General features: G+C 34.8%; 2 protein-coding genes across 2 annotated transcripts in view; one reads left to right on the top strand and one right to left on the bottom strand.

Moving 5' to 3' along the window:
• vipr1b (vasoactive intestinal peptide receptor 1b) overlaps positions 1-3558 on the top strand; it is a 60508-nt gene extending 56950 nt beyond the window's left edge. The window contains exons 12-13 of the mRNA XM_042752014.1: positions 1142-1183; positions 3081-3558. Coding sequence (XP_042607948.1) covers positions 1142-1183; positions 3081-3275 — 237 coding nt within the window. The 3' untranslated portion in view covers positions 3276-3558. The remainder of the gene's footprint in view (positions 1-1141; positions 1184-3080) is intronic.
• A 14322-nt stretch (positions 3559-17880) lies between these two features.
• The window catches only part of LOC109082430 (vesicle-trafficking protein SEC22c-like), a 166843-nt gene continuing 160530 nt past the window's right edge, over positions 17881-24193 (bottom strand). Inside the window, exons 3-7 of the mRNA XM_042752478.1 lie at positions 20416-20579; positions 20081-20260; positions 19878-19996; positions 19281-19346; positions 17881-19163 (exon numbers count right to left, since the gene is read on the bottom strand). Of these exons, the coding sequence (XP_042608412.1) occupies positions 18963-19163; positions 19281-19346; positions 19878-19996; positions 20081-20260; positions 20416-20579 (730 nt within the window). The 3' untranslated portion in view covers positions 17881-18962. The remainder of the gene's footprint in view (positions 19164-19280; positions 19347-19877; positions 19997-20080; positions 20261-20415; positions 20580-24193) is intronic.

Below are 24193 nucleotides of genomic sequence, written 5' to 3'. Positions count from 1 at the left end.
TAATGATGTCTGGTAGAACTGCTCAGGGCTCCTCAGACAGTCTCCATAAAGAATCTCTGTCTTGCACGCTTTAGCTATTGGCCATTGTTTTTTTAATGGCATAATTGGGTGTTTCTTCAACTGTGGCCACTTCTGCCCTGTGGATGTTTAAGAAATAATCTCTCTTATAAACACTTTTCACATTATTCAGTCTAATGGACATTTCCACCACTTTGCAAATGATGTATTGTGTTTAAAGGAAATTCGTGAAAAATTAAATTTTAAACATTTTATTTTTAATGTTTACTCCTTTGTCTTGCATTTTAACCTAGCACAATTTTGTATCCTAAATAAATAATATTTTTTACATTAATAGAGCTTGATTAGAAAAGACACTTAGTTTAAATTAATTAATTCAATATGCATTTAATAACAATGGGAAAATCATTTGTATTCATTAATCTTTGTTAATTTTAGCTAATAATGTAGTTAACTAATGCTAACAAATTGAACCTTACTGTAAAAAGTTACCAATTGTATTTTATGTATCTTCTCATTAGCTAAATACATTAACTTTTCAAAATCTTTAGTAAAAAAACAGTTGCCACAACTGTAGTCAAAGTCGTAATTTTGAATATATATTAAAACCATTTTTATACAATAACTATGTAAATTATTTATTATTAAAAGTAATTATGGGGGGAAAAACAATTCCCTATAATGTGAATATTAACAAGATGGGTCTGGGAAAAGAGTAAAGCAACAAAATCAATAAAAAGGAAAAAAAGAAAAAAAAATAATGATGAAGACATGGTAGAAAGTTTTCAATACAGTTTTAAACTTGACCTTCATGTAACAAAAGGAAAAAAACTGTTTTAATAGAAATATGCCCTTGGGAAAAAAAGTGCCCCAATTTTAACATTCTTGGGCAGAGCCAGCAGAATGACTGGCATGAATTCAGGAAGCGTTTGTCCCTGTTAGTTAAATATTCTTACAGTATATCTGCTACCGGACTCACCAGCCCATTGTTTTAGGCCACAGTCATACTAGACAGTCTAGGAATCTCTAGGCATTTAGCACATTGTCATTCCCACGTGTAATGCCTTCATTGTACCTACAGTGACATACAGTATCAGTAAGTTGCTTTCACTTGTTTTAACAGGGTTTTGTGGTTGCTGTACTCTACTGTTTCCTGAATGGAGAGGTAAGACATGGATGGCTATATAAACAGACAGAATCTTGAGGTGCACTCAGTCACAACTGATCAGAAGCCACTTCCTATATTGAAGTTTCATTCAATTTCTCTAGCTAAAAGCTAAAGCCCTGGAAGCCTGTAATTGGCTTAGATTCTGCTAGCTCACACAGGCTATAAATAGCTCTAGACATACTGGTAGAGGAGGCCTATTACTTTGATATATGTATATATTGATAGATGTTCACAGCATCTTGGGGCTTTTTTGCTTGTACAGATTAAATAAAAGGGTCACAGGTGCAGAGTTTTTTCCAGGTGCATTCAAATAATCTGACATGTTTGGTTTGTGCACCATAAATGAACAACTTGTACACAAACTGATTTCTATGTGTAAAATGATCCTGTTTTACCATAAAAACAACCCAGGCGCACTGGAATTACTGTAAGTGACCACATTTGTGCAAAACCTGAAATACATTTCGCTGCACTTTTCAGGTGAACACTAAAGGCAGTAAAACAACAACCTTTGTTACTTTTCACACAAATTATAATTACAGAGGCAAATTATTGATTAATAAAGACTTATTTTCATGCAGTTCCATATTTCTGGCTTTTCTGGCTCAGTGAACGTACCCTAAAACTCACCTAGTACATCATTGCACTTGCAATGTTTGCTTTTATTAACACTATTGGACTTAATGTAGGTGGTACATTATTATTTTTAAATGCTACAGAGCATTAATAATTTAGACTCACTTACCAGACATTTCATTTCCAAACTGCTTTGATACGTGCATCATCCAACATAAGGGTGTTTTAAGGGTGTGTTTACACTTAGTAGATTTCGGCCTGAACCAAAATGTGACTGACATTTTTAACTCAAAATTTAACTAATTTTTAACTCAAAATCTGACAAATTTAACACCAAACCTTAAGGTAATAACAATAAAAACATTGGCAGCCAATGAAAAAACTATGTACTGTACCATCAGTCACTGATTTCACTTTCAAAGTGCAGTGAAATGCTACAAGCAATGCAATATCATTTTTCAAAGAAATCATGTTTTTTTCATGAAACTGGGCTTTTTAATAAACCCTCATTTGCAATGGGGTAAAAATTAAATCACTTATAGTGCCTTATGTTATTGTGTCACCTAAAAATTGTGTAGTGAAATACAATGCATACTTCCAAGTTTTGCAGAAATGTAGCATAGTCTGGTATTTTCAATGAGCCAGTGTTGTGTAAAACCCAGTTGCAACCGTTTTACTTCCTTAATGCTCCTTATTTACAGAGTTACTTAAAGGCATAGTTCACACAAAAATGAAAATTCTGTCATTAATTACTCACCCTCTTGTCATTCCAAACCCTTAACACCCCATTCATCTTTGGAACACAAATTAAGATATTTTTGATGAAATCCGAGAGCTTTCTGACCCTGCACAGACAGCAACGCAACTACCACGTTCAAGGCCCAGAAAGGTAGTAAGGACAACAGTGGTTCAACCATAATTGTAAGAAGCTACGAAAATTATTTGTGCGCAAATATAATAAAATTAATGATAATTTCTTATCTTTGTGTCAGTCTTTGACGTGTGTTCACAAGAAGACCACAACTAATGACACAAGGACTATTTTAATGATGTCCTTGTTATCTTTCTGGGACATGTCAGTTGCGCTGCTGTCTATGCAGGGTCAGAAAGCTCTCAGAGTTCATCAAAAATATCTTGATTTGTGTTCAGATGATAAACAAAAGGCTTACGGGTTTGGAAGGACATGAGGGTGAGTAATTAATGACAGAATTTTCATTTTTGAGTGAACTAAACATTGTAGAGTTTTTGTACAAAACTGTAGAGTGAGAATGTTTTATCCATCACCAGTTAATTAGAATGGATCTCGTCCTTTCCTCAGGTCCAAGCTGAGATCAAGAGGAAATGGAGGCGATGGCACCTCGAAAGGTTTCTGGGCCCTGACACCAAATACCAGCACCCATCCATGGGCAGCAACGGCAACAACTTCAGCACGCAGATCTCCATGCTGACTCGCTGCAGCCCCAAGACTCGCCGCGCATCCACATGTCAAGACGAGACGTCCATCACAGCTTAACTTAGCATCTATAATGATGTGGTATTGTCACCAGAATGAGACCGTGAGAGGACATGAAGATGTTCAGGAAGTGTTCTAGTGAAATTCAGTTCTGACCTTTAGACTGTATTATACATTTTTGGAGAGATGAGCTACTAAACCCTACATTTGCTGAAAATAGCGCAATTTGTTTCCATACGAATCATCAATGAGGTTCTTGTATGATAAACACAATATCAGACAGGCACAGATCATCTTCTGCAACACATAAAACCTGTAAATAAAGCCACAGTGATCTTCTGGAGAGCAGCGAGATCGTAATTTTGCCGTCATTTTGTGCCAACTCGGCTCTGCAGGGACACAGAAGCAACAGCATCATCAAGAATGACTGATGATACGCTGCAGGAAAAAGAGGTTAGGGATTCTTTCCCTGGACTGCTTCTATATATTTTGCTTATGAGGTAAGATAAAAGAAAAAAAGAGAGAAACAAAAAGGCTACCAAAAGTGGATTGTTGAATATCCAATATATGGAGATATACTGTAGAGACCAAATGTGATGTTTCTTCGAAACGTTATTCTTTTTTTTTTTTATGATGTTTTCAGATCTCTGTGTGTGTGTGTGTGTGTGTGTGTGTGTGTGTGTGTGTGTGTGTGTGTGTGTGTGTGTGTGTGTATTTAGGCACATTTGGAAGCCGAATGCCCTTCTCTGCACTATCATTCCAGATAAGTCATCCCAGTGGTGTCAACATTCAGTTTGCATGCTTGTTTAAGTGTCATTGTGCCACGTATCGCAGTCATTTGACAGTTTTATAGTCTAATGTCAAATCCTTTTGTGCGAAGAACAAACTATCAATTGTGAGATCAACGACGACAAGGACGGCGCTGTTGGAGCTTGATACAACTGTCATAGGCTTTGACAATGCTTATCTTAAAGAATAATACACATCGACCAATTTATACTTAACAATGGAAGTGGTACTTATGTGTATTGTAAGTCTTTGCAGTAATGCTAATGCTGTAAACTTACAATTTCCTTTATACTGTGACAAATTTTTTTTTTTTTTTTTTACATCCTTTAGTTTCAGTGGTAACTTGCAGTGCTTGTTCAACTACTGTAGAAGGATTTTTGTGTTTATGCACAAGCTAAAGGGAAACAAAAAAGCAGGCTGCCCTGTCACACCAATGTTCTTGTCTCACAGTTTTACTTATTAAGATGGACTTGCAGCCAGATCAAGGCTTGTGAAGTCCTGGAAAGCGACTCGAACTGGGTCAGTGCCACATAAAGGTAGTTCAGTCTGGATTGTGGTTGCTGTTTCCAGTGGAGTGTAAGATAATTATGTACAGTCACATCTGATAGAATATATAAAGGGAATGTACAGCAAATTCATTTTAATGCTACAGCTGGGATGTCTTGCAAAGGTTATAGTAATATATTTAATTTTTAAAAAAAATTACTGCCCAATATTGTCCGATGGCATACAGTATTTTTTTTACATTTTAAATGTGTGATTAGCCAGATTACCTCTAATCTACCACAATAAAGAATGTATATTCTTATAAAAATGTTAATTAAAATGTTGTAATTTTCAATATATAAAAGATCAAATATCACTTTAAGTTAGCTAGCAGTGTACTTTGTGAACTTTATATAAATGCATATAGGAAAAGGTGCCTATTTTAATGAGTTGCGCTGTATAGACTATGTCTGGTTTTGAAACGATGTGCTGTTTTGTTGTATATTAATGTGGGTGAAATGTAATATATAAGTGCACAGCAGAAGAACTGGATGTTGTGTATATTAACAGTGTATCTGTGCCGTAATATTTGTCCATACTGCATGCTATACAGGCAACATACGGTACATTTCAAGTAATAAATTCACAAAAAGCATGACCCAAATTCTTTACAGTCATGTGTACACGTGAATATTTTTGTATCTACATTTAAACAAGCTTGATACATGGTATGTATTTTTGTAACATTTGGGACCATTTTCCATTGTTGTTTGAATGTTCACGATCAACAATTTTAAATAAACAATTTGAGCTGTACGTATACATTGTTCAGAAATTACACACATAAGAACTGCTGGTCCATTGGGTTACAACAGACACTCTCATATCAAATCCTTTCTATTTTCCATCTGCCTTAAAGAAGTCACAGTCCTGTTTCCCCAGAGAGATTTAGCTAAATAATTTATTTTCTGTGTAAATTTCACTCTACTAAAATACACAGCTTCCCCTCTGAGCCTGTCAAATCCCAGACTTACTTTGAAGAACCGTTCTGCTTTTGCCTTCTGGTAAGCACTGAATGAAATTAAGGGCATAGCAGCAAATGCTAACAACAAAACACATTTTTCTACATTTAAAGGCTTTGGTTTAATTGTTTAGATAATTTTAGCAATCCAATGTGCCAGCGCAGTGTCAATCCTGCAGGAAACAGGACGTTTCCCTTATCTACTGTACGTTTCTCTATTGTTTCTTCTGTTCAGCAAAATATGAGGAATCACCCAATATAAACAAGTTAATGTGGGTTATGACATGCACTTTAAAAGTCTTTAAAAGAACTCAAATACTTAAAAACAATGCTAAAAGCAAATAGGAAAATGCCACCAACTCATAATCAAAAAGGCTTATCAACTTTTCAAAAGAGAGAAGACAATTTCAATATCTTTTGTTATTAATGTCAAAGGCAGAGCATCCGGTCAAATTATTCATTATATATTTTGTAACAAATTCATGTTACTTGGTACTAGTAAAATTTGCAGTTTGTGTTGTGGGGAAAACATTACAGGTGGGCCATAAGGGAAAAAAATAATTTATAAAAAAAAATAATAATTTGACTCGAGCACAAACCCAAAAAGCAAAACTGTTTTTATATTCATACTGGAATGAGCTATCATCAGGTGATACATTTCAACTGTGTCATTTGATCATTTTTGGACTGTTTTCTCCAATTAAAGTCACACTATAATGTTGCTACATTATGATATATGTATACATCAGCAGGGGTCTGACAGGAAAAAAAAATTTCCAGTCACTCATCAGACACCGGCTGAGAACATTTTGAATAGCCAAAGTAAAATACTAATACTTGTGTCAGCAGTGGTGAGAGATTCATCTCATTGTCAGCTGGTCCTGTTTTCCACGATCGTTCATCTAACATCTCTCTTAAAGGCCAATCTTAAAGGTTTCTGCCTCAGTTTAGGCATAAGCCAACACCTCGTAGATAATGTTACAGTCTCTGGAATTATTTAGATTTAACAAAACAAAAATGTACTCATCCTGAATTCAAGCGTAAAGTGTGTGCCTGTATTTTCATTTCTAATGTGTTTTTCTGTTCTATCACAGCAGTTTAGTCCTGTTATCTGTGTTTTTGTTTTGAAGGGTTCACTGCTTCAGTCAGGGATCATCCATCTACTGAGGTCAGATTTTAGCCTATACTAACAAAATACATGAAAAATAAAGCTGCCAGAATACTCAAGAGACCAAATATATTTCATATGCCACAGCCTCCCTTCAGCCTGATACCATATGAGTTTCTTAGATATAAACCTAAGTAACCTCCAACTGAGCGATTTCTATCTGATTGAACCAATACATTTTATTCATGTAACCTAAAGGATTCTGTGATGTTATTTTTAATAGATTTTTTTTTCCCAATTAACATTTTTTTTCTGCATGTTATATAGATTTATTGCAGCTAACATGAATAATTAATTTAACATATGCTTTCAAAAAAGCTAATGAATAACACCAATAACAAATACTATATTCATGCCAACGAGCCCAGCTTAAATTGAAAATTTGTTAATAAAAGTGTTTTATATTAAAATAGAAAGGATTTTGTCATTCCTTTGGATGTTGTTTTTGCTGCTTTTCACATCAGGACTGTTAGCAGGTGCCTAGCTGCAGGCATTATTTATGTGTTCTTGTAAATTGTTAATTGTTGATGGGACTAAAGTACCCATCAAGGTTCAGCAAAAGCATTGTTCAACAAGTTTCAAAGCTTTAAGCTAGACCAAACTTGCTTTAAGAATAGCTAGCAAATCTGTGCCATTGTATTGCTGGCACAACCTGATATTGAAAGAAATGGCCCATACTGGGTGCCCTATATGTGCAATCTAGTGGCTTCCATTCAGAAAAGCATGACATGGTATAAGAAAGAACTTGATCTGGTAATTCGCTATCCTTTCAGTTTTGAGCAAGATTTAACCCTCGCAGGCGTGATTGAGAACCACGACTGGAGCTCGACCTGTCAGACAGTATCCAATCAGAGAAAGCTTGACTTGCCTCAGGCTCTGCTGGTGTTGATAAGACGCAGCCCCACACGCAGACACTTGAAACGGCACACAGCGATCCCTGGGCACCTTATCATGACAAACCGGCATCTTAACGCGTTTTTAACGCTGCAAGGCGATTTTTTAATCGTTTACTACACATACACTAGACCAGGGTCACCATACCAAACTCGGTCCTGGAGGGCCGGTGTACTGCAGAGTTTAGCTCCAACTTGCCTCAACACACCTGCCTGGAGGTTTCAAGTATTCCTAGTTAGAGTTTGATTACCTGGTTCAGGTGTGTTTAATTCGGGTTGGAACTAGTTTGGTGACCCTGCACTATACGGACGTCTGTGACTGTTTTGCCGCTTCTTCAGCATCTCGCGCATGCGTGACGGGTTCTTAAGACTTTTTAAGTAGGCCTACAATATATTGTATTTTTAAAAATGCTTTAATTCTACTGCGTTGCGTCTCGCATTTTAAAGGCAAGTATGTACTGTCTGTGAGCAAACGCCTTGCTTTCTTCTGCAATCTACTTTTTGTTTTTATATAAAAATTCCTCTGACAGTCGCTCCGCGTTTCGTTGCTTTAATCAGCGTCTCGCGCATGCACAATAGGTTGAACGCTGAAGCTCGAGTTTTAATAACAAGTGTGAATAAACATGTTCTTGCTTTCTGCTGCCTTTTACCTAGATACTTTTTTATATGTAAACATGCATAGATGTATAGGCCAATGAACAACATCTTAAAAGGCATGTTTTCATTGTTCAACTTTAAAAAACAAGCCTAGACACCAATGAGTTGTTTTTTCCATTCTACATTCTGTACAACTTTACAGCTTGCTGATTCTTACGGTGGCCCAGTAGTAGCCTACACAGCACAAGAAAATCTCCGCAACGCAAAAAAATGTTTACAACATAATGAAATCTCCACTACAAAATGCATAGGACTAATTTTGTTGTATCGTGCTAATTTCATGGTGTTATGGTTTGTTTCCCTTGTGTTGCTGCTCGTTTTCATTGTGTTGTGCTAATAATAGTTTCTGTTGTGTTGCAACTTGTTTCCGTTGTGTTGTGGAGATTTCTTTGTTGTTTCCGCTGTGTTGCGGCTAGTTTTCATTATGTTGTGCTAATTTTGTTTTGTTGCAGCTTGTTTCCATTATGTTGTGGAGATTTCATTGTGTTGCGGTATGTTTCCATTGTTTTGTGCACTATGGGCAGCCGCAGATTCTTGTATAAGTCCTGTAATATTCTCCTCAGATCTTTGACTCTGCTGCTATTTAACCTGTGAACATGGGCTCTAATATTTGTCTTGGTTGTAAATTGTGTGCTGGACCAATTATAAGCTTCAAAGCCTTCTTTCAGACCTGAGAAACCATTGAACGGTGTAGGGCTGTGTATACTAGGAGTCAAGAAAATATTGGATTCATTTATGTGTTATGCTGGCACTGTCCCTCAGCCATTCATTCACACAAAGGCTTTTTGGGTTTTCACCTCAATGTTTTGCTATTCAAAGCCAAGGTTGTGGTCCCAGTCCACACACATTTAAAAGTGAAAATTAGTTGAAGTGAATTCATGGTGTGGGTGAAAAGAAAGATGAGTCATACTGATCTGCATTATATTTGAAGGAATCGGAATCCTAACCAGCATTTGTTACATATTGTTCAGCTTATTGTTTTAAGCAAATTTACTATATGCAGTTGATTTGATGAGATTCATAACACAGTAAACAGGTATTTGTAAATGTTGGCAGATGTGTAAATGTCATTGTAATTGTGTGAGGCTTTGATTGTCATTTCCAGATATTTGCCAGCTCTTCCCTGGATGTCCAACACATAAACCCATATATCAACTGCAGAAAAGCAACAATGCATAAAATTATCCTCGTTACAACTGCTTTTGGTGCCAAAATTAATTTTAAAGCCTTTTAAGTGAAGCCAGAATGGATGGCTACAGCACCATGAGATTTTCAGTGCTGTGACACAATTATGTAGAAAATTCAATCAACATTCCGTATGTTCTATATACTGTCATAAGTTTTCAAACTAGGGCTCAGCAGGGTGCTGATGGTTTGCAATGGCATGTCGTAGGTAAATTTTCGATGACTCTGTCCTTTAAGCATTATGTAAATCAGTGGTTCTTAACCCCCTAGCCCTAGTTTTGTTACTGAAAACAGGTTTTCACACTGAAACACAATTTGTTATAAATTGATAATATGATTTATTTTCCTAATGGCACCCCTAAAAACGCTTTGAGCATAAACCATTTAGATTTGATTCAAACCAAATTCAAATGGGCGAGTCATTATGAGATAAGTGAATGAGTGGACAGAATCAAGCTAAGTGCCAGATGTGAAATAATTCATGTTTTCCCAACAGTTTTCCTTCACTTTAAGTATGGCATGACCTTTCCTTCAAAGTCCAAGGGAGAGAAGACGTGCTCTCAGTGGTGCGGACTCAGCCTGTGGCAACTCGCACAAGTTTTAATGGGTTTATGTGTTTGATTTTTCCAGAGGTGGAGAATTTCACACATGAATGGAGTAGACCTCTAACATCAAACAGAGATGGTGCTTATCATGCGTCGACTTTCTTACCATGCTCCAAGGAAGCAAAACATATAGGTTTATTCACAACATTTTCTGAATTAGGAGGAAAACGTGGCTGTTCTGTACTGCTAGCAATGCCTGGCTATATGCAAATGTAAATGGCACTCTCACTAAAATGTTTGATCTCTGTCCCGGTCTTTGATTTTAGTTTATCATATTTAAACAACGTTAATCTTTCAGCAAACTCATATTGTTATTCTATATTCTATATCTTATTGTTATTCACAAGCTACTCATGTTATGCTTGAGAATTAACTGCATAGAGCTGCAAAGTACAGCTTCAGATAACCAGGCAGCAAGCAATCGCTTGCAATTAAACAGAGTAAGATTCATCAACTCTAAAAAACCCATCTGAAGTCTTTGATAAAAAATCGCACAGCTTAATCTCCATTTCTAATTACAAACAGTGTTTCTTTCTTCATTCAGTACAACTGTATTAAGCCAATGACTTCAAATACCTATAAAAATGATCTCCTGTGCTTAAAGGTTTGCTTTTAAGTGTTCATTTCAGATTCAGGCGGTAAAGCACTACAAAGAAAAGCTCTCTCAACAGAACTTCTCTGTTCATTTGTGTTTGTTCTTTAATGAAGGGTTTAATACCATTGTGGTACTGATAGGAACATTTGTCACATTGAAATCGAATTAGTTTGAGGCTGAGATTTTAAGTCATATGGTGTCAGATTTCAAAAACATTTTTAAAAATACAGTAGTCAACATTTGAAGAACGGGTATTGTTTTGGTTTTAGGACAACTTTGATGAAAGGTTTTGATCCTCAGTCTCAGTATTAAATATAATAAGCCAGTGTCCTTGCACATATACAGAGTATTTATTTGTAGCTTAAGTCCAGACTGTGTAACTTATTAATTAAATGGTAGTGGGGTAAATATTTAAATGTTATTAATATCTTATAATATTGATATTATATTATCATTTTAATATTTTATATTCTTAGTATTATCTATTTTTTAATATGAATTTCTCAAAAGCTTTATGTAACTGCAGTCTTATTTGAGGATTAAGGCTTCTATAATATCCACTAGATAAATTAGTCAGTAGTGTCCATAAATTAGTCTCCACAGCTTTTATCTGCCATATGTGGGTGTGTGACTTCTATTTAAGAAACTCATTTAGTGGCAAAAAAATTAAAGTTTAAAGGCATTATTCAAAGTTGAACATAAAATAGAAAAGTTAGTGATTGATTTTTCATCATTTCTCTGAAAACCAAACATCACCAAGAATGTATGCTGTAAAATCTGATTTTCTAAGGATCTAGAATTTTATAATGAATTTCAAATAATAAGACTCATTTGAAAAGATGTTAATGCTAAGCACCCCGGGGACCTGAAAAGTCTGAGGCCACTATGTGAAAATGGGTCACTTTTGCACTTACAAATTATTTAAGTCATTAAAGTCATTACAAGTTAAGCGTGATGATTATAGTGAAAAGTTCTACTAACATTTTCCACCAAAAGAATAAAAAAAAAACCTGCCATTTTGGTTTAATAGTAGTAGTCCTTGAGCTTCATGAACTCCACAGGTTTGTGCATAACCTGATGATCATGCGTTACATGATCCTTCAGAAATCATTCTAATATGTTGATTAGTTGCTGAAGAAATATTTCTTAATATTATCAGTGTTGAACACAGATGTGCTGCTTAATATTTCTGTAAAAAGAAAATGATACATTTTTCAGGATACTTTGAATAATCTTAAATAAATAGTACTTTACAGTACTGCATCCTTGCTGAATGAAAGTATTAATTTATTATTATTGTTTTTTTTAAATCTTACTTTTAAACAGTAGTGTAGATTAGATTTTGAATCTCAGATATTCAGTGTGGTCTGAGACTGTATATGGTTGAACAAAAACTGATTGAAACAACAGGGTCTTTCAGGGTCACAGCAACCTCGACTGAAAGTGCAGGGAGAAATACAATGTCCCTGAAGAATTCTGTTGGTAATGTGAGGTATCAAATATTTATGGCATGTTAGTGTACAGTGGGTCACACTGTTGTTTGTGGAGCACTGTTTTCTAAACACACTCTGTGAAAAAATACATAGGAATTTTACCTGTTTTTCACCATTTTATTTTGCACTTAACTATTAAAGAGATAATGAAATTGTCACAATTTACTCAACCTCATGTTGTTCAAACAAGTATGACTTTCTTATTTTCTAAAGGAGACATTTGGCCGAATGACTGTGATCATTCACTTTCATTGTATATGGACAAAAGGAGACAATAAAGTATGTCTTTTGTACAGTATCTAACAAGAAAAGAAAGTCATACGGGTCTGGAATGACATGAAGTTGAGTAAATGATGACACGTTTCACTTTTGGCTGAACTATCCCCTTAATGTTATGTTTGAAATGATTAATATTCAGTAAATCACTGTCTTTCAAACAGAAATAGGAGCTAAAACCATGTAAACCAGCTTTATTAAATATCTACCCACATAATATATCATCTATGCAAAAACACATACAACACCAACAACCTGATTACATATTGTTTTGTTTAATCTGATATTCACAATGCTGCCAAAGATCTGTCTCAGTTAACAGTGTTTCCATCTCATGTTTGAAACAGAACAAAAGGTCTCTGGAGTGTCTCATTTTTGCTGAGAGAACAATGATTTATCAGGACAAAGAGTAAAGTAAAAAAGGATGGAGATGGTACAGTACCGGACACGGTTCCTGTGGTTCTTTTGTTTGCTGTGCAGGCTTCCAACTCGAATCATGAGGCCTGTATGACAGCAATTGACACTGAGTCACCAAGCATTGTTGGAAAGCGATTATTAGAAGCATATTTGGTGAAAATCCTACTCAATTCAACACTAGTACAGAGTCCAGCTGAGAGCCGTGTCAAGTGCGTTTCCAGTACAAATGCATTATACATGGATGAGTCAGGTGTGGAAACTGCACTGACAGACACTCGGATACACAATTTAACCTATGAAAAATCCATTTCCTTTTTTAGATTGGTGCATATGTGCCTGAATGAACTTTGTTCACAAGTTTGATTGTAATGCATATGTATATGCTTCACAGGGGAGAAAGACATAAAAATAGGTCAGAAAAATCTGAATTTGTACATCAAACCCTTGGTGGCAACTTTACCATAGTCAAAGTTCAAACTAAATTGTTTTCTCATATTGAATAAACTGCTGTATGAGTGCAGCACAAAGCAATTTATAGTGCATTGCAAGCAAAAAAATGATTAATGATTCATGTCTGATAATAAAGATAGGCCTCTTTTACTTTCAACATCTGCGTTTATCATTCAGAAAGAATGTTAACAGAGACTGTTAATCAGAAATTTGTTAAGACATTGTGAAGGGTCTGAGTAAACGTTTAACTTTAAGAGGAAAAAGCAAGGCATGAATACAGAGAGACTACAAACTTAAATTTTCAGAATTTCTGAAAAAAAAAAAAAGTTCCTTATTATATACCAGTTAAGGGCTGTTTATAGTGCTATAACTATAACATTTTAAGTGATAGTTCACCCAAAAATGAAAATTCTGTCATTATTTACTTACTGTATTATCATGTTATTTCAAACCCGTAAGACCTTTGTTCATCTTCGGAACACAAATAATGATATTTTTAATGAAATACGAGAGCTTTCTGACCCTGCAAATGCATGTTCATTCCTCTGCTTGTAAAGATTGTCATTGTGGTACACTTGATAATGTTGGATGATATGGACACTAATATATATTATTTATCCTTACCATTATCTTTATGTCACAACTGAAGTATAATTTAGATTTAATTCTGTGCATTAGTAGTGTGGATTTTTCATTACATCATTATGCCAGTAGGTGGCGACAAATGACTCTTTATAAGCAAGTCATTCCAAATTCAAAATAACTACCTTCTCGGAGAGTATGCGATTTTCGACGCAGCTATTGCCTAATTTGCTCAAACGATTCATTCAAAAACATAGGTTCCTTCAATGAGTAACTCAATTCACTCAAGCGATTCATTCAAAAACCCTGATTCACAAAACAACTGAGTAATTGAATCATTCATTCAAGCCACCCACTCAAAAACACTGATTCATCAATTATCATTTTGAATTAGGTATTTTTATTGGTAGAGACAAATCCGCTCACAATGTTGCATCTAAAATATACGTTATTCAGTATTACCAGAAGCAATATTGCAGTTGTGATCTTATGCTCTGTAGACACCTCACGTTCCTCAGGAAATAAAAGATGATGGCTATGCTTGCAAATCAAACTGGTTAGTGCCAACAGGAGAAGCAGAACTCTGTGACTGATCCTTTAATGCTTGCCTAAAACAAAAATTAAATGGATCAGTGCAGTAGAGTGATTTGGGTCAAACCTCTGCTCTAATCTGTTGGACCGAATGTGACTATATACTGCCAAGATTTCGGTGTTGTGTCGCCAAGCAAGAGACAGCAACACTGGGTGCGTAATGCCGGCACCAGTCTTGCTTTTTTTCCAGCATTATATACTCTGTGACCTACACCACTGACCTTGATCAGCATTGCTGCTCTGATACGCAGCATTACTCACAAGACCATCCAAAACTATACACACAAGGATCAACTTTTAAACCATATCCCTAGAGAATATACCAACAGAGGCGATTAAAGGTCATAAAGTTAATATTAGGCACCTACAAGTCCCAGATCTCAAGTTAACAGTAAAAGAGCTGAAGAATTGGAACATGAAACATTATCATATAAACAATAGCTGTTCATATTAACACACAACAGGCTATATTTTAGTTGAAGACCCACAAAAAAAGTTTATTTTAATAAGTATAGCAATACTAGGTGAGCCAAAGAAAGAGCTGACCTCCAATTAAATGCATAACTGAAACTCTATGTAACTTACATTGATGATCATAAAATGTCCACAGCTCCTTCGGCCTACAATAAACTAGTTATATACTGCCACCTAATGTTCTGATACATATAGTACAACCTTACAAACACCATCTGTTATATGACACATGAAACATAAAAAATGACTACACAAAGAAATTAAATATAACCTTTGTGGTCCTAAGAAAGCCTACAAATGTAAGCTGAGAATATGGTCTAATTCTAGAACTGTTGCTTGGGAAAATATATCAAATAACTGGTTCTTCCTAATGCAGTTGATTTTTATTTTCTAAAGCTATACCACAATTGCTTTGAAACCTATTAAACATGTACAAAGTATCTATAATTTACTGAGAATTCTGTCAGTTTTGATGAAGTGAAATAGCACTTACATTTAAATTAGAAAGTAGATGAAACTGCTAGGAAACTACAGTCCAGAAAAACTGAAAGGTTTGAATTTAAAAACATTGAGCCATTTAGAACATCTGTTGAATCATTCATCATTTTGCACTGATTCAGCTTTAGTATAGGCTCCAAAGCAAAATATAATGTATTCATGGGACTTTCTAACAAGTTGTTTCACTTTTCAGCTTCATCCAAGTGGTATAAAATTGCAGTCAATATGAGTTTTTGAAACCTCTCAGGATATTCAGGCTAATTATCAAAACCATTTTTGAGTTTTTTGAGCTACTGTAGGTTCTTATTCTTATCTATTAGGAAATAAAATATATAAACACACAGCTTCAAACAGAAAAAATGATGGAGTCAAACAAGACAAACACAGTTCTTATGTTTAGCTGTTGATTTATTAAATGTCAAGTTGCAACAAGGGAATTAAATTGAAGCTTGTTTCCACCACAGGATAAAATTCATTTAAAAAAAAAAGGTTTTTATCTCACAATAGTGACCTATTTTTCTCGGATTCAGACTTTTCTCCTCATATTTTCTCAGATTTCCCAGCATTGTGAGCTTAACTCATAATTCTGAGAATCAAGAGTCAATTGTGAGATATAAAGTTAGTTACCTTTTTTTAAATTTCTATTCCATGGCAGAAACAATAAACAATTCTGAGTTGCAAATTGCAAATTCTGCAATTTTATAGAATTACTCCGTATTCTTAGAGATTTCTAAGAGTATTCTGAAATTATTTTTTTTTTCAGTTCAGACTGAAGTCAGAATTGTTAGATTAAAAAAATCACAATTAACTTTTCTTTTTCTTTTGTGGCATAAACAGGCTGATTCCACAGAATAGTGCTCACATTACTTCTCACTATTTAAAAGTCTCTTTCTTGGTTGCTGGAGGTTCGTTGGTTGAAGTTGATAAAAGATCATTTCAACTCCAATGAAACAAAACCAATTCAAATTTTTATCTGAAAAAAACTGTCCATCCATTAAGCAGAATTACTTGTTAAAGACAAAATTGCCTTGATTAAAAACTTTTAAATGCATGCATCATCTGAATTAAATGTAGGTTGATGTAAGACAATATTGGTTTCAATCTTTCATTATTACTAAGCAGTATAAGTAATAACCTCCAGCACCAATTACAGTTCACTGACACAGGCTTTAAAAAACATGGGTCACAAATACAAGAGATAAAATTCATCTAAATACAGGTTCTCTCATTTGTGTAACTAAACATTTAATCTGATCTACAACATGAGAAACTATCATTATAAAAATACATATCTCATAGATTCAACAAACACAGTACTCCATGTATTATATGAGGACTGAGTAAATATGTACAAGTTTAAAAGGCTAAGGGCACTACTGTGACCTCAGCAACCCTCGTTAAAATTGTATAAGAAACCATGATTACAAATCGGAATATGTTGCTTTATTTTGTCAAGCTATCCTGGGAAGAAAGCCTAGAAATCAGTCAATAGAAACAGAGCCCTTACATTACTGTTATTACAACATTGGCTGCCGTTTTCACACACTTTCAAATGATAATACATACATTCTCACTCCTCTGTTTTACTATCTGTAATCATATTGTGTAATAAGGCGTTGACATGAACATACTGTAGCTTTACAACAGCACTAAATGATATCCTAGACAAAAACTTTACATGCAAGCTGCTGCTACAACAGCAAAATGACATTTTTGCCAACTCTGCGCCAACCATTTAGAAGCACAGCTTGCTTGTAAAAATTCAGAAATATAGTTCACATTTATATCTATGCTTATTACTTGCCTAAAAACGATTTCAGATTAACTTAAATGTATTTTTCCATGCTGACTGCTTGAAGTGCATGACATTTGCAAAAAAAAACGAAATGCAGCACAAGTATAACGGAATGCAATGTGTCAGTATATCATGTCAATGCTTCCTTATTATTTTAAACATTGAACTGATTAAGGATTAATGTAAACAAACCGAACTTAATCTTAAAGGGATACTCCATCCCAAAATGAAAATTTTGTCATTAATCACTTCCCCCCATGTCGTTCCAAACCCATAAAAGCCTTGTTCGTCTTTGGAACACAATTTAAGATATTTTGGATGAAAACAGGGAGGTTTGAGACTGTCCCATAGACTGCCAAGTAAATAACAGTGTCAAGATCCATAAAAGGTCGTCAGAATACTCCATCTGCCATCAGACGTGCAATCTGGGTTACTGGGACTGTTGACAAAGGAATTATTGAATAAAGTCATTATTTTTATTTTCTTCACTTGCAAAAAGTGTTCCCGTCGCTTCCTATAACCCAGATTGCACGTCTGATGGCAGATGGAGTATTCTGAAGAAACTTTCATACCTTTCATGGACCTTGACACTGATATTTACTTGGCAGTCTATGGGTCAGTCACAGGCCTCCAGGTTTTCATCCAAAATATCTTAAATTGTGTTCCGAGGACAAACAAAGCTTTTACGGGTTTGGAACGACATTGGGGTAAGTGTTTAATGACAAAATTTTCATTTTGGGATGGAGTATCCCTTTAAGTTTACTCAAACTTATTATATTATAATACTGTCTGCTGCAAAATAAACAGACAAAATGTCTAGTGGTTTTTGTCTATTTCATGAAGATAAACGGAGCAAATAAATTACATTAATATGTAAACTAAGCTGTGTAAATCATCATTAATGTATGCTGACAAAAAAAAAAAAAGTTTTTTTTGTTAAGAAAATAGATGTGGATATCAACAAATGCAATTTCCTGCAATTCTTTAGCACCTCTGCAGCTTACCCACTTGATAAATAAATGTTGTATTATGATAATTAGTTTTGATTTATAGTCTTTGGGATGAGTATTATGGAAAGATAGGCTAGATAAAATTATCTTGTGTGGAAAAAATGGGATAAGACTAGTTAAAAGACCTGAATGTGCTTTGTATAAAATTTATAGTACTAATATAATACAAAAAATTAAGGTATTGTGGAGTAGCCCATTACTAACTAACCGACACTGCCCAAAATAAAACCAAAAGATCATGTTCAAAAGAACTGAAATAGTTAATGACTAGATATCCTTGATAACCTCATATTGAAACATGACCATGAATCACCTGAAGTTAATACCATTTCTACCCACTTTCAGTCAGTTATATGCAATATATGTGCATTTATAGCTTTATAACAATTAAACCGACACAAAAAACCCTTCATACAGAAAAGTAAACAAAGATTACCATTTTAAATTAGCTTAAACAACAAGTATTCTTATTTTGCAGCAAATAAATAAAATTTACTTAAAATGAACTTTTTTAAACCAACAAAATTGGTTCGATTTATCCATATTACATTCACAATATGTCATTAAAAACTTGATTTCTGATATGCATCAATGGAATTGAAGACCCCTGTAGAAAAGCCAATGCACTCACTATCCATGTGAGACAAAACATAACATTAGATCAAAGAAAAGCTAAAGCAAAAACCAATGTGAGTTTTCGTGAGCATCACGTCACATTTTTTGGTCTCTCACCCTACTGTTGTCCACAGCCAGCTGATGTCCTCATACTCCACAGTCCATGTTTCTGTCCAGCAGTTTGCGGTGGAGGGTGAGCAGTGTGGAGAGGCAGGCCACAGACATGTGGAAGGCCAGCTGCCAGATGTTCCTCAGACCACAGAGAAAAGCATTGCATAAGATGATGATAGTCAGGAGAGTAAAGGATTTCAGCTTCTTCTGGCAGGTATGGAACAAGTACAGATGACACTGTATGGAAAAGAGATAAAGATCTGAGCTTAGACAGTGTACTGTATTTGATGAAAACATTACATATTACAAGTGCATCATTGTTGATGCCACATACAGAGTAGTAATACAATTTACCTGGCAAACACAGCAGAGAAATGCCAAAAGAAACGCCACCACATTCCACAAACCATCATAATCATCCTGTAAAAAAAGTGTCATATTATAATTAAGACATTTAATCACCTACTTAATTATAATAAAATAATTTGCACCACATTTCAAAAAACATCATAATGGTCCTGTAAAAAATGGTCATATCATAAATTTAAATTAAAAATCAATTCAAATAATACTCTTGCAAACATAAACTGCTAGGGACAAATGAATACAATAACTGATCAATTAAAAAAAAAATGGCATATTCAGAGAAATATAAAAATATCAGTAATGACTTTATGGTATGTCTGCCTGACTCTGTACCATACTGAGCATCAGCTGATAAAATATATATTTTAGTATTGGCCAATACTGGATATTTAATTTAACTCGTCTTTAAAAAAACAACATGTTACTATTATAATGTTATGATGACTTCATTTACTCGTGGCATTTAAAAAGCTCTTTTTTTTGGTATTTAAGTTTTATTTAATTAGACAAAATAGTATAGAATTTTACATCCCTGTAACATCCCTAGTCAAGATCATTCTGTACCAAATTAAAATCTTGTGATACCTGGAAGGTGTATTCAATAAGATGAACACCACGTATAAGGTTGAGGGCAGCACACATGATGTTAAGAATCAGTGAGAGGATCCCTGGTGCTGAGACTGGTTCCAATCTCTGACCTTGACCTTCAAAATCAAAAAGGATCAATTTATATGTCCAACTTAAGATGCAGCCCTTCTGAATGAACTGTATTCTTTACTAGGGCACACCTGATGCAGCTGTTTGTTCTACATGCCCATTGGCTGCTCCATTGGTGAGTGCCACTTCCTCCATTGTGAGAACCTGAGGGGGGCTGGTCCTGAGGTCTTCCTGAACCTCGGCCAGGGTGACCTCCAGAGATGGACCCCCTTTCTGGTTATAATGCTGCTGAAGTTTTTGAATGGCACTATCTGGAATAAAACCATCAGACAAACTCATGATCAGCCTATTAGTTCAATGACTTTGCCTAATTCATGGATTAAGTACAGTATAAATAAATGACATGGCATACAGTTTTAATAACTCATCTAATGCTTAATCCAATCACTTCTATCTGTCATCCTACCAAACTCCAGAAATGGGTATGGCCTGCTTGCCAGGGCCACTGCAGAGTTGTCAAAGCATGCTGTGAATTCCCAGCGCAAGTCTTCCAAGAAGCAGAAGGCCGTGGCAGCAGGCAGACTGCATGCACATACGGTCATGTAGGACACACCCTCGGATGAGAGGAAGCTGCAACACAGAGAGACCAATTAGTTAACAAATGATTTCAAAGTGCGGCCACCAATTTCCTTGGCTTATCTTGGACTCTGGAACGCAGGTAAACAAGACCAGGGACATTCTTATCATTCTTGTAACATTCTGATATGGCAAGACTTATGACATTTTATTTTCATGCATCTCATGATTTCAAAAGTTGTCAAGGTTTATATTATTTAACTGAGCTGGACTAGAATTAACAGCGGATGGTTGTATTTTTATTATCTTACATTAACCAGAGATAATAAACACTGTAACAAAAGTATTGATCACTGTTAGTTCATTCTTACTCTTTAAAAAGTAAACAAATGAATACAAAATGTAATAAAATTAATAAATTAGTTAATAAAATTCATTTAAAAAAAAATGACTTTTTAAAAAGAAATTCATAAATACAATCATAAAAATAAATATAGCTGCAAGCAGCGATGGCGGGCTCAAGCCATCAGTGCAAACGCCAAACCGTCCCAGGCATCAGGTAAACTGTGCCCAGTGGAGACATACACAGTAACCCTCTAGCACAGGGGTGTCCAACCCTGTTAATGGCGATCGACTGTCCTGCAAAGTTTAGCTCCAACCCTACTCAAACACACCTGAAGCAACTAATGAATGTCTTCAGGATTGCTTGAAAATTAAAGGTAGGTGTGACTGATTAGAGTTGGAGCTGAACTTTGCAGGAGAGTCGATCACCAGGAACAGGATTGGGCACACCTGATTTAGCAGTTTGGATTTAAGGGATACAGCAATGAAAGGGTTAATCCAAACCATCAAGAGACACACACAACACAACATATAAAACTTGAGTAACACTTCCAATAAGGTTTCAGTTATTAACATTAATTATATTAAATTACATTAACAACAACTGTATGGCATTTATTAATGTGAGTCTCTCTCTCTGTCTTTCTCACACACTGACTTACACACACACACACACACACACACACACACACACACACACACACACAAATAAATTATTATTATTATTATTATTGTAAGACTTTTCAATAAGGATTTAGTTTTTAACATTATATAAGTTAACAAGTACATCATTTATATAGCATTTATGGATCTTGGGTAATGTTATGTTCAAAATGGATTACTACATTAATTAAAATTTATATTTAATGTACATCAGTTACTATACCATGATTTAACATATTAATTTACTAACTAAATATTACTAACACAAACAAATGCAGTAAAAATATGTTGTTCATACTTAGCTTGTACTAATGTTAAGGACTATATTATTTAACATAAAATTATATATATTAATGTTAATTAAAGCTTAGTTTAAAAATATTTTAATACATTATTTACTAATTTTTTTTTTATTTACAGTTTTATTTTAAGATTAATTTATGTACTGTGAAATAACATGAACATTAATATTTTTAATGATAGGATTAACTAACATAAAAAAAAGATTAATAAAAGATCTGAAAAATAGATTGTTCATTGTTAGTTCATGTTAGTTATTGCATTAACTAATGTAAACCAAAGAGAGCTTATTATAAATTGTCTATAACCATTGTTAAAAATCATTTTAATGATCTATAAACATTTGTGAAATGATCATATAAAACTATATTACCAGTAAAATTAATTAGCTTTTAAGAATACATATTTTTTGAAAGATTTTTATAAATGATTTAAATGCTCTATACACGTTTCAACAACAATTATTTAAAAGTAATCCTATAGCTCCATCTAGTGGTGGCCATGATTGGTATTACACAATGCACGATTGGTGTTGCTATCTGAACCAGTCAGAATGAATGTAGGGCGCGCCTAAATGGAGCGCGAGAACAGCACAGACTGGGCATATGCCTACGTAGGGCCAGGTTTACAAGCTCTGTCTGTGATGCGTATTTTTTTCCGAGCTCATGTTAATGGATAAGAGCCTGCACACTGCACACGGTAAAAAATGTGAACAGAAAAGGTTAAAAATTAAAAAGGTGCGAAAAGAATGAATATCTAGCGCCTGAGCATAGAGAGAGTTGTGAGTTCACAAGACACAGTTTGAGCGAGAGGAGACGCGTTTTAAGTGTGCGCATTTTCTCCGGGCTAGAGCATGTATCTGAGCACGCGTGTCTGGTTTTGTGACAAAGCAGAGGAAATCTGCGTACGGAGATCTGTGATTCGCGCTCGCGCATTATTTTAATGTTCTTTCGCGTTACAATAACGCGCTCTCGCTGCTGCTTCTGCACCGCATACACATACTGTATACGCACTACGGACGGAGTCCCGTGTGAAAACCTGTTATAAATGTTATAACAAATCTATTTCAACACCTGAGGCACCGCTACAATGAGCTCTATGAACAATGCATGGCAAAAAATATTTATGCCTAATAATTCAGCACTCCTGAATATAAGGAGTTTTTTTTCACTTCCAGCCTTCAAGGAAAATTATATATCACTCATAAATGATTAAATAAACAAATGTATAGTATGATTTATTAAGATTGATGTGATTTGGAATTTGGTAAAATGTGCTTGGAAAAAAATATCATCAGAATATCAATATGACTAATTATTATGCACTCGGCGAAAAAGCATTTTTAATGATTTTATTGATCTATAAGCATTTGTAAAGTCCACGTTTTTTTATATTTTTATGTTGCAATCCACATAATTTTTTAACCTAATAATATAAAATCATGTTGTCTGAGCCCTACAAATTGTACTAGGTTTTTTTTTTTTTTTTTTTGGTCCCTAAAACTGACAGAAAAGGATAAGGCCTAAGAGATTTCTTAAGCTGTAATGATGAGAAACAACAACAACAACAACAACAACAACACACAATTACTGATTTTTTTTTTTCCTGGTGATTAAAGAGATGTTAACTCTCTCTCTGTGTCTCTCTATCCCTCTCTCTCTCTGTCAGCCAACCCCCCCACCAACTCCCCCTCCCTTCCCTCACACAGAGAGAGTGGCCTCAGAGTGAGATCAGATGTCTGACAGTTTTTTAATTTTCTGTTATCCATAAAGTTTTGTAAAATCGTGAAACTATGCATATTTCCTCAGAATGATATGTTACTCTGTATGAAAAATGGTTTGAAGTGTTTGTAAGCTGCAATTTTTAAAAATACAAGACAATTAATGTTTCCCTTTTTTACTGTTATTTCAAAAAATCACCACTGCAAAAACCGTTCAAGTTATCCAAAATCCATTCCCAATTTAAGTTCCTCAATGTTTTGGCATCATGTAGCAAAAAAGTTGGTGTGTATAGTGTAATTCTCCTCTGCGGGAGTATGCATTAATTCACAGCCATATTTTTCCAAAAAGGCCACATTTAAATCGAAATAGCCGACTTCCTGTTGGTCGTAGCTGATGACTGTAAATTAGAAAGTTGTCCGTCTTCTAAGGACAATATATGTACCGAGTTTGGTGTCTGTAGCTAAAACTAACCCACCCACTTTTGACAAAAGGTGGCGCTATAGAGTGCCTCCTCCACGTCCTTTCATGTGCTTTTTCCATTGTTCTAGCTATCATTAATACTGATATGTGTTTTGAGTTTCATGTAATTCTGAGCATTTTATCTGCCTCAAAATCACTAGAACAGAATATTCAAGATTGACC

The sequence above is a fragment of the Cyprinus carpio genome, chromosome B24 (assembly GCF_018340385.1).
Source record: "Cyprinus carpio isolate SPL01 chromosome B24, ASM1834038v1, whole genome shotgun sequence".
NCBI classification, from domain to species: domain Eukaryota; kingdom Metazoa; phylum Chordata; class Actinopteri; order Cypriniformes; family Cyprinidae; genus Cyprinus; species Cyprinus carpio.
This window is presented reverse-complemented; position numbering and strand designations above follow the sequence as displayed.